This window comes from Python bivittatus, unplaced genomic scaffold (assembly GCF_059951505.1).
Source record: "Python bivittatus isolate LINGU-HERP-01145 unplaced genomic scaffold, Pbiv_v1 ctg000050_np1212, whole genome shotgun sequence".
Lineage (NCBI taxonomy): Eukaryota > Metazoa > Chordata > Lepidosauria > Squamata > Pythonidae > Python > Python bivittatus.
The window spans coordinates 154,512-169,453 of record NW_028277033.1 but is presented as its reverse complement, the minus strand read 5'-3'; the positions used below and the strand labels follow the sequence as shown (position 1 = coordinate 169,453).

The window sequence follows — 14,942 nt, the reverse complement described above, 5'->3', positions numbered from 1 at the left end:
CTAGTCAAACCTAGGGCACCCTCCACACTGGTGAACAAGCTGCATCTCCCACCTGAGGAGATCATAGAATGGCTAGTTATATCTACCATTAAGACAGTAGCAGTAGTGTCCAAATTAATAATGTTTGCTGATTAAGCCCAAAGCAATAGAGTCTGAATTAAGTTTAAAGCCTAAATTAAGTCTAAATCAGTAGCAACTAAATCAGTAGTGTCAAGCAAAGGAGGACATAAATCATTGGCCCAACAGAATATACAGTAGAAGGGACAAAGTGCTCATGGATTCTCAGAGCAGTAGTTCTGGGAATCAGGGTTGCAGTTTTCTCCTCCATAATCACCAGACTTCAGTTATATTTATTTTATTATTTCTTACTACAACTATATATAATTTCCAGAGAGTCTGTGAGCATTATTAATATAACAGGATTAAAAACATGATTGATATATTATACCTCCAGCAGATGACCTTTCCCAGAAGCTTCATAACAATTTTTACCAGTGGAGGCATGGAACAAGACTGAGCCCTGTGACATCCCTTAACAGAGTGGCTGAGAGTGTGACCTCACCCCCTCCACTGCCACTGACTAGAAGCAGACCCTTAGGAAGCAGGAGAACCACCTTTATCTGTCTGCTTCAATATAGTACATTGCTGCAAAATAAGACCATTTAATACAATTTTGGGGTTTTGTTCTTTGGAAATACTCTGATTCATGTGAAAAAATTATGGCTACAACCCTTTTTTTTTTTTTTTAACAGAACTGCCAACATAAAAAAGGCCATTCCAAATGGTAGCCAGTTTTTTGTTTTTCTGATTTATCTTGTCAATAACATTTAAGATATGTCTGATATTATTTGTCATATATCTCTTTGGAACAAAGCCTATCTGGCCAGGGTGTATCATTTCAGTAATAAAATCAGGTAGTCTCTTAGGTTAAATAGGTTAAATAGCAAAGGGCCAAGAGTGGAGCACTGACACTTTCCTCCAGTTTGACATGGAGCCATTGGCTTACACATGTTAGATGCTATTGTTCAACCAGCTTGAATGATAATATAGTTCAGCTCGCATTCTGTCATCTTCTCTACTTTGCTGAAGTCCATTGCAATCCTGTAAACAACTAAAGTGATCTCTGTATCAAGAAATGAAGTCTGCTTGGCTTGGCATGATTTATTTTTGATAAACCCATGCTGGCTCCTGCCAATGAATGCATTATTTTCTAAATGCTTGCAAACCTATTGCTTAATCATCTGCACCTGAATTCAAGCTGACTGGTGTAGTTCCCTGGGTTGTCCTTCTCCCCCTTTTTGAAGGTGGGAGCAACATTTTTCTTTCTCCAACACTCTGCCCTCCAAATTAAAAACTGCTGAACCACAATCCCAGTTGAGAACTACATTCAGATTTGTGTGTAAATATCCTCTTACCATGATTGTCAGTTAGCAGCTGTTTGCCCTTCCCCAGTAAAATAAAACAAAGAAACTATATGTATCTGAAACCATGATGTGTAGCTCATGGAAGCCAGTAATGGATTTAGACATATCAGGTTTCATAAAATGCTTTATGAAAAACCCTTTTTTATACTTTTGGGTAATTAGCTAGTATGCAGTTACATAGATTTTTGGCAATTACAGTCAAACTTAAGTTAGCAGAATATCCAGAATGGTCTAGAATAGAGGAAAATGATTTGCATTGATTACCAGCTCCATTGTTGTGGAGATTATGTCAGCCTTCAAGGTAGGCCAGGTCAAGAAACAGGCATAGCAAGATTTCCAGGAAACCTTTTAATTTTTATAGGCTAAACTAACAGAATCTTGAAAGCCTGTCAGTGTTTCTCTCTGCCCCCATCGTCTACTGGACAATATCAAAGTGGGGTTATTTTAAGTTTCTTTCTCACATTCTCCTCTTTCTTAGGACTGAGTAATCTTTTCAGAAAGTCTGCCCGTAATGGCTTGCTCATACCTACCCCTTCCAAAGGCCAGGTCCACATTCTTTCACAGATTGCGCCACTGATTTTCCTCAGGTTTTAGGTGAGGAACATGTTTGGCTAAAATAAAGTAAAAAATGAACAGATTAAGTAATGCATACAAAATGGTTACCTCTCCTCATTTCAGTGTCACCATAGTATCAGTATTTTTTGTGGTCCTTGGAAGCCAATCCTTGTTTTAAAAAATATCCAGAAATAGGTTGTGTTCTCCTACTCTAGGAGGGCAGTTTTATATTCTGTGAGTTCTCAGGAGCACCTTGCTGGATGCAGTTGTGAAATATACATAACTGGTGTCAACCATTGACCATTGATTCATGTATCTAGTTAACTTTTTCAAGAAATAATAATCTTAGCTTTAGTGTAATTTGTAAATATTAATTAACATAATAAGACAGGTATACATCCAGCCATTTTTTCCTACAGTATTAGAAAAGGAATTGGCCAGATCTTTACCTTTCTTTAAGTTCTGTTACTAGGAATGACAACATTCATAGCCCAAACTCCTATACCCAGATCTTTTTCTGAGACCATCTTGACTTAAGAGACAATTAATATGATCTGACCTAACCATTTTCTAAGAATACAATTCTATTATAACCATCTTCTGACTGTTAAGAAGAGTACTTTCTTGGACTTCGGGGAAGAAATGGCGAACTGAAGACTGGTCTACGAAAAGCAGAGCTAACAACCACGGCAGAATGAAGAGCCAGTGAATAGACCAGCTCTTTGTAATTCCTCTCCAAGGACAAAGAGAGGACTTGAGATCACCCACAAGTGCTCCAAACAGTTAATCCTCCAAACAGTTAACAGTTAACAGCAGTCTCCGGCGGTTTATTGTTCTAGGAGACAAGGGAATAGCCATTTTGGTCAAACCATGCTTGGCCCCTTTAAAAGGATGCTGGGTTCGCATAATTTCTTTTCTAATCACTTTCAGAAATTGCTTGTTAACTGCTTTTCAGCTATTAGGAGCCTTTGGATTGACAAATTTTACATTACCAGGTGAGTTTCCTTCAATTGTTAGCGAAAGAAATTTTAGATGCGTGTTTAAGGACTTAATTTTTCTTTTCTGGAATAAACAGCAAAAGGGTGATTAAAATTTTGATTTTATCTTATCTTAAAATCTAATAAAGTTATTTGGAAAATAAAACTTTGATTTTAGAAGTTAGAAATGAACTAAGGGTCCAGATAAATTTGAAATAAGATATTTGGATTAATTATTAAGAATCCTTCCCATGGGAAAATGCTTTTGTTTTGAATTCTTAAAAAAAAAAGGTAAGACTTTAAAAATTGGATGCTAGAGGGAACTAGAAGGAACAAAACATTACAACTGAAGGAGAAGAACACACAAACTCAACTTAACTAATACAGAATGAAGCAAAATATTTTAACGTTGGAACATTGAAGGATATTTTTGAACAATGGACCCTGAAGTTAATTTTAAGAGTGTCGGCCTCTATAGATAGATTGCATTTAAAAGATGCTATCAAAGAGAACAAGTATTACCCGACATGATTAAGACTGATTTGAAAGTGGATTTATAAACGACAGACTACAAGAATGACATGGAAAAAAGATGTTATGCTGGACATACAAAAGAAAACAGCCGATGTCTTAATAATTAAAAGGAATATACAAATAACAAACCAAGACAGGGACCTGGATAATTTTCCTGTATTGGATTTACAAACGAGATTTGTTAAAACTTTGAAGAATGTTGTGAGAAGGGACAAAGAAAAAATGAAAAGTAATCAAGTTCTAAAGATCAAGATTGTTAGAAGTAAAAGGAAGGAATATAAAGTTGGTTTATTTGTTCAAGGTTAAAATAGATATGTTGTTATCTCTGGTAACCCTTAATGGACTTTTACTGACCTCAGGACTGAAATGACAAGGTTTTATGGATGTTTATAGATAAGAGCTGAGATATGGGAAGAAGAGATCATTTGTTGTATTTTAAGAGAAGGTGATAAGTTAGTAAAATTGTCTATTCTTGTGATGAAGGGGGAAGTTACTTTATATACTTCTTTTCTTTTTAAGTTTATGCTATATAGTTATATATAGTTTTCTTCTTAATTATCTTACTTTTACAAAGTACAAAGACCTCTGTGGGGTCTTTGATTGATTGATTGATTGATTATGTGCCATAAATATTTAACTATATTCTTATTTTTTCTTTCTTTTCTATTTTTCTTTCTTTTATCTTTTTTCTTTTCTGCACCTTCTATTTTTCTTTCTCTTTTTGTTTGTATTATTGCTTTTAAATTATTTATTAAATCTTTAATAAAAGTACTATTTAAAAAAAAAAGAATACTTTCTTGTATTCCCTGTTCTTAATACCTTTGTCTGTTTACATTGTTCCAGGTCATCTCAGTTTAAAGAGGAGCCTAAGAGCTATGTGGGGGCCAACATAAAGAAGGTAAGATCCAAAATGGAAACCATTGCTCTATTGACTCCTTTATTTTTAAATGCACCTACATCCTCTTCTTCCTCCTCCCGTTGGTTGCAGGGTCTACTTGATATTTGATATCTGTGGGGTCTTTGATTGATTGATTGATTGATTATGTGCCGTCAGGTTGGTGTTGACTATTAGCGACCACATAGATTTTCTCCATGATGATCTGTCCCTAACCTGGTCTTTCAAGTCTTCCAACAGTCCACCCATCACCTTTCTGAGTCCATCCACCTTATACTGGTCATCCCCTTCTCTTTCCTTCCACCTTTCCATTAAAGCCTTCTCTAGAGAGCTAGGTCTTCACATAATGTGTCCAAAGTAGGATAATTTGAGGGTGGTCATTTGTGCCTCAGCTCTAGGTTGATTTGTTTGGTGATCCATTTGTTTGTTTTCTTGGCTGTCCACAGTATTCTCAGAGGTCTTCTCCAACACCAAAGTTCAAAAGAGTTAATACTCTTTCTATCCTGCTTCTTCAAAGTCCAACTTTCACTTCCATAGAATGTCACAAGGAATACCATTGTTTGCAGTATTTTGATCTTTGTAGGTATAGACACATCACGGCATCTGAATATCTTTTCCAAAACCTTCATAGCTGCTCTACCAAATGTTAGTCTGCAATGTATTTCTTGACTGCTTATTCCTTTACAGTTGATGGTTGATCCTAAAAGGCAAAAGTTATCTACCAATTTGATTCAATCATTATCAATTCTGAGGCTGATTGTTGTACCTGTTGTCATTAGTTTGGTCTTTATATTTAATTTTAGTCCCATTTTTTCACTATGCTCCTTGACGTTTATTGGTAGACCTTGCAGATCCTTTGCATTTTCAGCTATTAGATTAGTGTCATAAGTATAACACGAAGAAACACATTGATGTTTCTTCCTCCAATTTTAAAATTAATAAATAATGGGAAAGTATATAGCCTTGTCTCACTCCTTTGCAACCTGAAGCCAGTCTGTTTTGCCATGTTCTGTTGAAACTGTGGCTTCCTGTGTATAAGTTTCTCATGAGGGCAATGAGATGTTGGGATTCCCATTTTTCTAAGCAAAAGGAGGAGAGGAGAGGAAGAGGAGAAGAAGAAGAATTTTTATTATGGTCACAGACCAGAATTACACATAAAAACACATTAAAATAAAAGGAAATAAAAACAAAATAAAAATATATTACAATTGGTGATCGGGTCATCAATGGGCAATCAAAGTCTGTCTGATTTTACAAACAGTATAGCAAAATTTGGCTATGTTCAAGGAGACTGAATCATACTAATCTGTTAACAACAACTGAATATAAAAAGATCAGAATTTCCTGGATGTTTTATCAGGAAAGGAGTTATAAGGTACAGTGTAACAGGACATGAGCTGTATTTTCACTAGCCCCTTGTCTGCAGAGGCTCGTAGGGGACTTTTTTGTATTGGCCCTGCTGTGGGGAGAGCATTGGAGTGTGCTACAGTTAGTGTTCTTCAGAATTTGGTGATGGTTATATGATGTAAAATCTTGCTGGTTTGTAAAAGGGGCCTTGACTACTTAGAAAAATGTTCTTATACTGGTCCTGTTGGGCTTCCAGGTCCTTGATATATTGTTTGAATGTACTTAGTGTGCGCACATAGCCCATCATTAAGAATGCCTCCCTAGAAAAGCTGAAATGTTGGTGTTTTTGTGAAATTGTCCTGGTCCATACTGATTTGTAATTGTCCTCAATAAGGAAAGAACTCAAAAAAATTGCAAGAAAAAAAACAAAACAGTAACTTCTGCCAGTGTACTATGGTATAGTTCCATGGAGCCATTTCAACTTTTGTTAGCCCTAAATTACCTGGAAAATAGCCCTTAAGAATTTTGATTGAACCCTTTCAAGGGAGTAAAGGAGGTCCTAGCTGGGCACTGAACAGTAGTTGCATGTGAGCCTTTAGCTGAATATAACTTCAGTGCTGCTGGGATATGCTATGCTCCTCTGGTGAAATGAAAGGATTAAATTGCAGTCACTGTTTTTTGAGCATTTTGCATAACATGATTTTGGTGTGCACTACGTTTGATGGAACTGTGGAAAACCATGCTCAGATATTAAAGGATTTCACTTGTTCAGTACTCTGGCCATTTATCCTCCAGGCATGCAGTTTAGGTCTCTTTGCAAAGATCAGGATCTTAGTTGTGGTATCTCGAGTATTTCCTCAGAGCAATAATTGGCCAGGGCATTCAGAGCTCCTTTAAGTCTAGTTGAAGTTTGTGATAGAAGCACTACATTGTCTGCGTACAACAAAGTTACAGTATGTTTATGAGCTAATTTGGGGGGATGATTTTCTAATTGATTTATTTTGGCCATGAGCAGGTTTATGTACAGATTAAACAGCAAGGGAGCTAAAATGCATCCCTGTCTTGCTCCTTTGTAAGTTGGAATCTCATTAGTGTGGTGGCCTTTCATACTGCATTGAACTTTGATTTTAAAGTTCTTATAAAGATTATGCATAAGCAATGGTAGCCGTCTAACTATGGTAGTGTTTATAAGCTTAGTCCATAGTCTTGCTCTGGGGATTAGATCAAATGCAGACCAAAAATCAATAAATGCAGCATATAAAACTGACCTTGTTTTAGATGTGTATTTTTCAGCCAGATGTTGAAGTATAAGGGCAAGTCCATAGACAAAATGCCTGGCCTTAAAGCCTGCTTGCTTGTCTGCCAATATGAACTCTAGGTTGATCCAGCTGACTAATTGTTTGTATAAGTATCTGGCATAGAGCTTACTTAAGAGGCTAATGGACTTATGCAAATATGATAAATAAATAAATAGCCGACAGGTCTCTGGTGCACTTTTTGTAAATGGGCACTATGATGGCTACGTCCCAGTCCTCTGGAATTTGCGCAGTACGATCAATATAAGTGACCAGGAAAACAAGAACTGGGATTCCAAATTATTATGTAATATTTCAGCAGTGATAAAATCATTGCCTGGAGCCTTACCAGGCTTTAGCTGATTTCTAAGGGTCTTCATTTCAGCACTTGAGACTGAGACCCGACTGGGGAGCAAGTTAACACTGAGGTTTAGATCGAATTTAGGAGAATCTTCATGTGCATATAATGCTTTAAATTTGGTCTTCCCACAGACACAGGTAAAAGATGGGGAAATAAAATGGGCCTATCAGTTGGGTGGGAAGCTATTAGGCACCAGAATAAAATGGGATTTTTGGCTTGAGTGATGGTATCAATTGCTGCCAGGAAGCCCTAGTGAATTCTCTTTTCTTGTTTTGTAATAGGTGTTTGTATAGTTTTTTCAGGGACATAAAGTCCTGGATGGAATGCTCAGCTGGGTTCTCTTTACATGATTTGGATTTTATTTATTTATTTTTTATTTATAAATCAAATTTGACACCACCCATCTCATTAAAAAACAACTCTGGGCAGTTTGCTGAAAAGATAAATATTAATTAAAAATACAATAAAACAATTTAATAATTTATCCTAGATAAACATTAAGTATTTTTCTAATTTTCTAATCAGTTTACTCTTGGCCTCAAAACATTCCATGTCAAACCAGGGCTAAGAGGGATGAGCCTTCCCCCATGTTCTTCTCTCTTCATCAGTATCTGAGTGGAGAGTGCCGGCTGGAGTAATTGAATGAATTTGGTAAATGTCTACAGAAGGGAATTCCCAGACCTCTCTTTAATATAATGAAATGAAATTGCAATGCTGCTTCAGAAAGAAGCAGCTGACATGTTTGTTCATTGAGTTGCTGAGTCCATTTGGCATGGACCAGCCCCAGCTCTCAGTCTGGCTTTAAGGTTGGAGTAGTGTCTGTTTCCAGGAAGAAATTATTGCATGCTTTTATAATTGTAATAACAGAAGGATGGTCATTATCAGGTCAGTTATCTAGATAAAATGTTTATACAAGAATGATTATGTTTTATGAAATTAAAGTGGAATTAATCAAGGAAGGTCTTAAACCAACCCAGTGGGAAAATTTCCCAGGGAAATCACTACTGATAGATCCATTCAATAGATATAAATTTATTAATTGTTTGTAATAAACACAGCCCCTTGTAATCCCCTTTTGAATCTTTAGGTTGCTGAGTTATTGGGGGGGGGCACATTCCACAGCTTGATGTGATTGACACAATCAAAGTCCTTTCTATAATCAGTGAAGCTCATATTATAATGGGCTGTGAGAATAACCTTGAGGAACAGGAGGAAGAGCTGCAGCCAAGGTCAGGTAAGAGAAATCTGAGTCCAAAGCAGGAATGTAACTTGAGAAAATGTCTCAGACTTGACCCTTCCTTATTCTCTTTAGGATAAAGCTAGGAATGGGGGAGGCATGTTTAAAGTTGCAAGATTCTGTTACTGTTGCCCTATAATAAAAGTTTTAGTATTCTTAACTTTCGTATTCAAGTCTGGTCTACCTCAAAAGGCTGACACATATTGACTTCTTTTTTGTATTCTTTGGCTTGCATCAGCAATAATGTCTCATGTTCCTCTTCTAACATCAGGTTGAATATCTGGCATCTCTTTTTCCATGGCTCTAATCTGTGTTAGATGATCCTAAGCATTATTTTGCTAGGATGTGAAATTAAGGATATTGTACAATAGTTTGCACACTCTATTAAGTCTCCCTTTTTTTGCTATTGGAATGTAGATTGATCTCTTCCAGTCTGTTGGCCACTGTGTTGTTCTTCAGATTTGCTGGCATAGCTTAGGTAGAGCCTTTACTGATTCTTCTTCTGTTGCTTGCCATATTTGTGTGGCTATTCCATCAGTTCCTGTAGCCTTCTGACTTGGTAATGACCAGAGTGCTGAACTAACTTCATCTTCTAGTACTAGAGGTTCTTGCGAGTAAGGAATATCTTCCAAGCTATCTTCAGTGTTGACATCTCTACTCTACAGTATTTCGGTATACTCCTTCCATCTTTGTTGATTTCCTTTGAATTGGTTACTATCTGTCCATTGATGTCCTTTAGCACACCAATTTGAGGTTGGAACCTCCTTCTGAGTTCAGAGTTCTTTTGAAAGGCTTTTCTTCTCTGTTTCCATCTTCAGTGTCTTTATTGTTGTAATACAGTTTCTTGACTCTTTGAACAGCTTTCTGAAACTCTTTGTTAAGTTCCTTCCTCAGATTTTTGTCTTTCTCGGCTTTGGCTTCTCTTTTCTTCTTGGCAGTTTCCGTGGTTTGTTCTGATATCCAGTTTGCTTTCATCTGTTTCTTCATCTTTGGCAGTCTCTTTTCACATCCATGCTTAACAACAACTTCTTTAAGTTCATTCCATAGTTCCTCTGGTTCTCTATCAATTAGATACAGGACCTTCAAGACTAAAGTGATTCCTGATGTTCTCCTTGAAAATAGTAGGTATATGCTCAATATCATATTGTGGAAACTGATTGACTTTCTACTTCTTTAGCTTAACTTTTGTCTTTCAGTTGGTTGAACCTGTGTGTTTTTGTTTGTTCTTTTGGCTAGCAACCTTCTACTTTTAATTTTAGAACTCTTCTTGCTATGGAGATTTTGCTGGTACATAGTACATGACCGTATCACTCTAGATGCAATTCTTGTTTTTCTCAGCAATGGAGACAACACCAGCATATCTTTGTTGTTCAGTCTAGCCTTCTTATGCCAAGTGACCACCATAGCATTCTTATCTCCATTGTATGGAGATCCTGCTCATGTTTCTTGTTGTGGGCCAATATTCCAATCCATACATTGTAACTGGTTTGATGACTGTTAGGTAGACTTTGGATTTCAGACATAAAAGGATTTTCTAATAGAATAGAACAGAACAGAACAGAATAGCTTTATTGTCATTCCGCTATACACCATACACCAAATGCGTAATAAAATGAAATTCTGTTGCAGTTGGCTCACAATTACAATCATACACTAAAATATAATCAAGATACCATAGTTACTAGAAAATATACATTCTATACACATTTGACATTAAACATTCAAACATCTAATAGCCTGGGGGACAAAACTATTTCCCAATCTGGCTGTTCTACATTGGATACAGCGGAACCTCTTCCCAGAGGGCAACAAAGAAAACAGGCCATGATGAGGATGGGAGGCATCACTGATGATCTTTTGAACTCTAGACAAACAGCGCGTATATACTGGGTCTTGGATGAGAGGCAGAGAAATCCCAATTATCTTCTCTGTTGCCCTTACTACCCTCTGCACAGACTTTCTGTCTGAGATGCTACAGCCTCCATACCAGATGGAAATGCAGTTAGTGAGTACACTCTCTATAGTGCCTCTATAGAAAGTAAGGAGAATGGAAGATGAGAGATGTACTTTCCTCATCCGGCGCAAAAAATGCAAACGTTGCTGTGCTCATTTTATCAAAAATGTGGTGTTAAGGGACCAGGTCAGACTATTTGTTAACTGCAGCCCTAGGAATTTAATGCTACTGACTGACTCCACAGCTATGTTATTAATAAAAAGTGGAGTGTGACTAGAATAGAATAGAACTGTGAATAGAATAGGATAGAACACAGTTACTTGGTGTCATTTCAACCAGGTGACATTAACTCATACTTGGGCATCCTGTGGTGTTTTATGTTCAGGAGCCATGTTTAACTCCAGGTGCTTTAATTGGATCACCTTATTTAATTTGAAATTATTAATCTTGAATGTCTGATCACCATGTTCAAGATAGTCAGTTTTCTTAATATTGAACCTCATTCCACAGTTCTTCTGGGACACATCAGTACTAGTACTAGTACTGGTACTAGATCAGATTAGAGTGCAGCAGCAACAGGATGAGTATGCCAGGGCTTGGATGGATACCTTTAGGGAGCCCCACAGACTGATTCTTTGCTTTTCACTTCAGATGATGAGCAGTTGTTTCACAACGGCTGGTTATATGTTCCATTCCTTTAAGGGAAGAAATATTATAACTCTGCCATGTTAGTAGAACTACTGGACACGGGGATGTGTTTAAAACTTCATTGGGTAATCAGTGTCAGATTCAACCGGCAGGGAACAGCGAACACCGCTGCTCAGTTTCACCGCCCCTAGTCAATTTCATCAGTGCAGACAGCAGACAAAGGGAAGTCAGGTGAACCACAAGTTAATTGCCAACAGGTGGCGGCGATTAACTCGGTGGGAGCGGATACTGTGTATCACAGCCGGCTTCCCTCAAGCGCCCCAGGCAAAGCAAACTGCAGCAGCTCAGAAGCGCAGCAATCAGTGCGCAATCAAGAACTCCCGGCTTAGCCTGCAGAAGAAAAGCCCAACGAGCACAACAATCCCATAGACAAAGGACAGCAATCAAGGGGGACAAAGAAGTGGGCTGAATCTGCCATTTGGGGCAAGGGGGAGAATAATGCGGGCAATCAGTAACCAGGCAATGGGGGAAAGCACGGGACGGGGAACCTATAAAATGCTATGTAATCTGTGCCAAGCCAACCCTGGCTTTGTTTGTATCTACCCGCATTACACCCGAGTAAACTTCTTTGGCTGAACCTGTGTTTCGCGAGGGTTTCATTTGGTGCTGAATGTGGTAACTCTTACACTCAGAGAGTTCTGATGGCTGAGGGCAAGAGCAGATGTCAAGGACTATTTTTCCTCTTGTCATGCTTGTTGCCTGGCTAAATCTGTTCCTAGAGAGCTAGCTGGCTTCCAGGTTTTGGAAGACACCCTTCCAGTTATTAGGCATTAAAATTAATTTGTACTCTTTGAAACTGTCAGATTCAGCCGGCATGGCACGGCCAACACCACTGTTCAGTTTCACTGCCCCTAGTAAATTTCACTGTCTCAGGTACAGGCAGCAGAAAAGAAGAAGTAGGGCAAACCGCAAGTCAGTTGCCGGCAGGTGGCGGCAATTGACTCAGGGCAGGAACGGATACTTTGTAACAAAGCCAGCTTCCCTCGAGTGCCCCAGGCAACGCAAACCACAACAGCTTGCAAGCGCAGCAATTGGTGAGTAATTAAGAAGCCCCGGTTTAGCCTGCAGAAGAAAAGCCCAACGAACTCAACAACCCCACAAACAAAGCACAGTAATCAGGGAGACAAAGAAACACGGTTGAATCTACCATTAGGGCGAGGGGGAGAACACCGCGGGCAAACTAGTAACCCAGTGCAACGGGGAGAAGGGCGGGAAAAGGGGTAACTCCGGGGCAAGGAGGGGAACCCTATAAAACCGCTGTATGTAACCGCGCCAAGCCAACCTTGGCTTTGTTTGTAACCACATGCATTACACCTGAGTAAATTGCTTTCATACGAGTCTGTGTCTCACGGAGTCTTTATTCAGCGATGAATGCAGCAACTCTTACAGAAACAACCTACCTCTAATGGTCAAACACATAGAGTGAATGACATTTTAGAGCAATATTTAAGGTGCTATGTTTCTTAACAACAAGACAATTGGACTGAATTCTTGCAGAATTTGCCTACAATAATTCAGTACATTCCACCATTGATATGTCACCCTTTCAGGTGACCCATGGTTTCCACCCCTACATTCTGCCCTTTAGAACTTGTTCATCACATCTGAGACTTCCTACAGGGGAGAGAGGCTGTTCAATTCCTCTTAAAAGAACAGCTGGACTTTGGTGAATGCTGCATACAAGTGGGTGGTAGACACATACAGGCAAGAGGTTGTCAAGATTGCAATGGGAGATTTGGTGTGGCTTTCAACTAAGTTTTTGTTTTCAGCCAAATCCTCCAAAAAGCTGGACTCAAAGTTTTATTGGCCCTTTCTCAGAGATTCAGCAAATTAACCTGGTGGCCTTTTGTCTGCAAGTATCTGCGATTCTTTTTTTTAATCAAAACTTTTATTAAGATATATAAAAAGTACAATTAAAATACAAATCAGAAAGTATAGAAGAGAGAGAAGATAGAACTAAAAGAAAAATACAAAAACTAAAAGAGTGAGATCAAGTAGAAAGATGAAACAGAAAATGACTCCCGACTATGTCCAATGGGTACAATATGGATACAAATTAAAAAAAAAAAAAAATCTCTTACCACTATTTAATCCTAATTCACATTATTTCTATCAACACAAACCATCTAATCATTAAATCTCACAATCAAAGCTTCATTTTTTCCCAACCCAAGCACATAATCTAGGAAAGGTTGCCATGAGGAGACAAATTTAGAAACAGTATTATCTCTTATTAAAGCTGTTAGCTTCACCATTTGAACCAAGTCCATTAGTTTAATAATCTACTCTTCCACTGTAGGGAGTGAGTCTTTCCATCTTTGCGCATATAACAGCCTTGCAGCTGTGATCATATATAGAAGCAAAGATCCATATTGTTTCTCCAATCCTTTCTCCATCAAACCCAGTAGGAACAATCCTGGGTTTTTTTTAATATTCACTTTAAAAATCTTTTGAATAGCAATGCATATCTGGTCCCAAAATTTTTTAGCCTTTTCACAAGTCCACCAAAGATGATAAAAGGTTCCTTCGCCCTGTGAACATTTCCAACAAACATTTGTTATACCAGTATACATTTTTGATAATTTATCAGGAGTTAAATACCAGCGGTACATCATTTTATAAAAATTCTCTTTTACAGTGGGGCAAAAAAGTATTTAGTTAGCCACCAATTGTGCAAGATCTCCCACTTAAAACGATGAGAGAGGCCTGTAATTTTCATCATAGGTATACCTCAACTATGAGAGACAAAATGGGGAAAAAAATCCAGAAAATCACATTGTCTGATTTTTAAAGAATTTATTTGCAAATCATGGTGGAAATTTTGATATTTGGTCAATATCAAAAGTTCATCTCAATACTTTGTTATATATCCTTTGTTGGCAATGACAGAGGTCAAACGTTTTCTGTAAGTCTTCACAAGGTTTTCACACACTGTTGCTGGTATTTTGGCCCATTCCTCCATGCAGATCTCCTCTAGAGCAGTGATGTTTTGGGGCTGTCGCTGGGCAACACAGACTTTCAACTCCCTCCAAAGGTTTTCCATGGGGTTGAGATCTGGAGACTGGCTAGGCCACTCCAGGACCTTGAAATGCTTCTTACGAAGCCACTCCTTCGTTGCCCGGGCGGTTTGGTTTCATCTGACCATAAGACATTCTCCCAATCCTCTTCTGGATCATCCAAATGCTCTCTAGCAAACCTCAGACAGGCCCAGACATGTACTGGCTTAAGCAGGGGGACACATCTGGCACTGCAGGATTTGAGTCCCTGGCAGCATAGTGTGTTACTGATGGTAGCCTTTGTTACTTTGGTCCCAGCTCTCTGCAGGTCATTCACTAGGTCCCCCCATGTGGTTCTGGGATTTTTGCTCACCGTTCTTGTGATCATTTTGACCCCACAGGGTGAGATCTTGCATGGAGCCCCAGATCAAGGGAGATTATCAGTGGTCTTGTATGTCTTCCATTTTCTAATTATTGCTCCCACAGTTGATTTTTTCACACCAAGCTGCTTGCCTATTGCAGATTCAGTCTTCCCAGCCTGGTGCAGGTCTACAATTTTGTTTCTGGTGTCCTTCAACAGCTCTTTGGTCTTGGCCATAGTGGAGTTTGTAGTGTGACTGTTTGAGGTTGTGGACAGGTGTCTTTTATACTGATAAGAA

At 38.4% G+C, this 14,942-nt stretch overlaps 1 protein-coding gene across 6 annotated transcripts in view; it reads left to right on the top strand.

The window, feature by feature from the left end:
- The window catches only part of GBF1 (golgi brefeldin A resistant guanine nucleotide exchange factor 1), a 218,814-nt gene that overhangs the window by 92,434 nt on the left and 111,438 nt on the right, over nucleotides 1-14,942 (top strand). For all 6 annotated transcript variants that reach the window (XM_088154510.1, XM_088154511.1, XM_088154507.1 and 3 more), the window contains exon 8: nucleotides 4,334-4,388. In XM_088154510.1, the coding sequence (XP_088010636.1) occupies nucleotides 4,334-4,388 (55 nt within the window). The remainder of the gene's footprint in view (nucleotides 1-4,333; nucleotides 4,389-14,942) is intronic.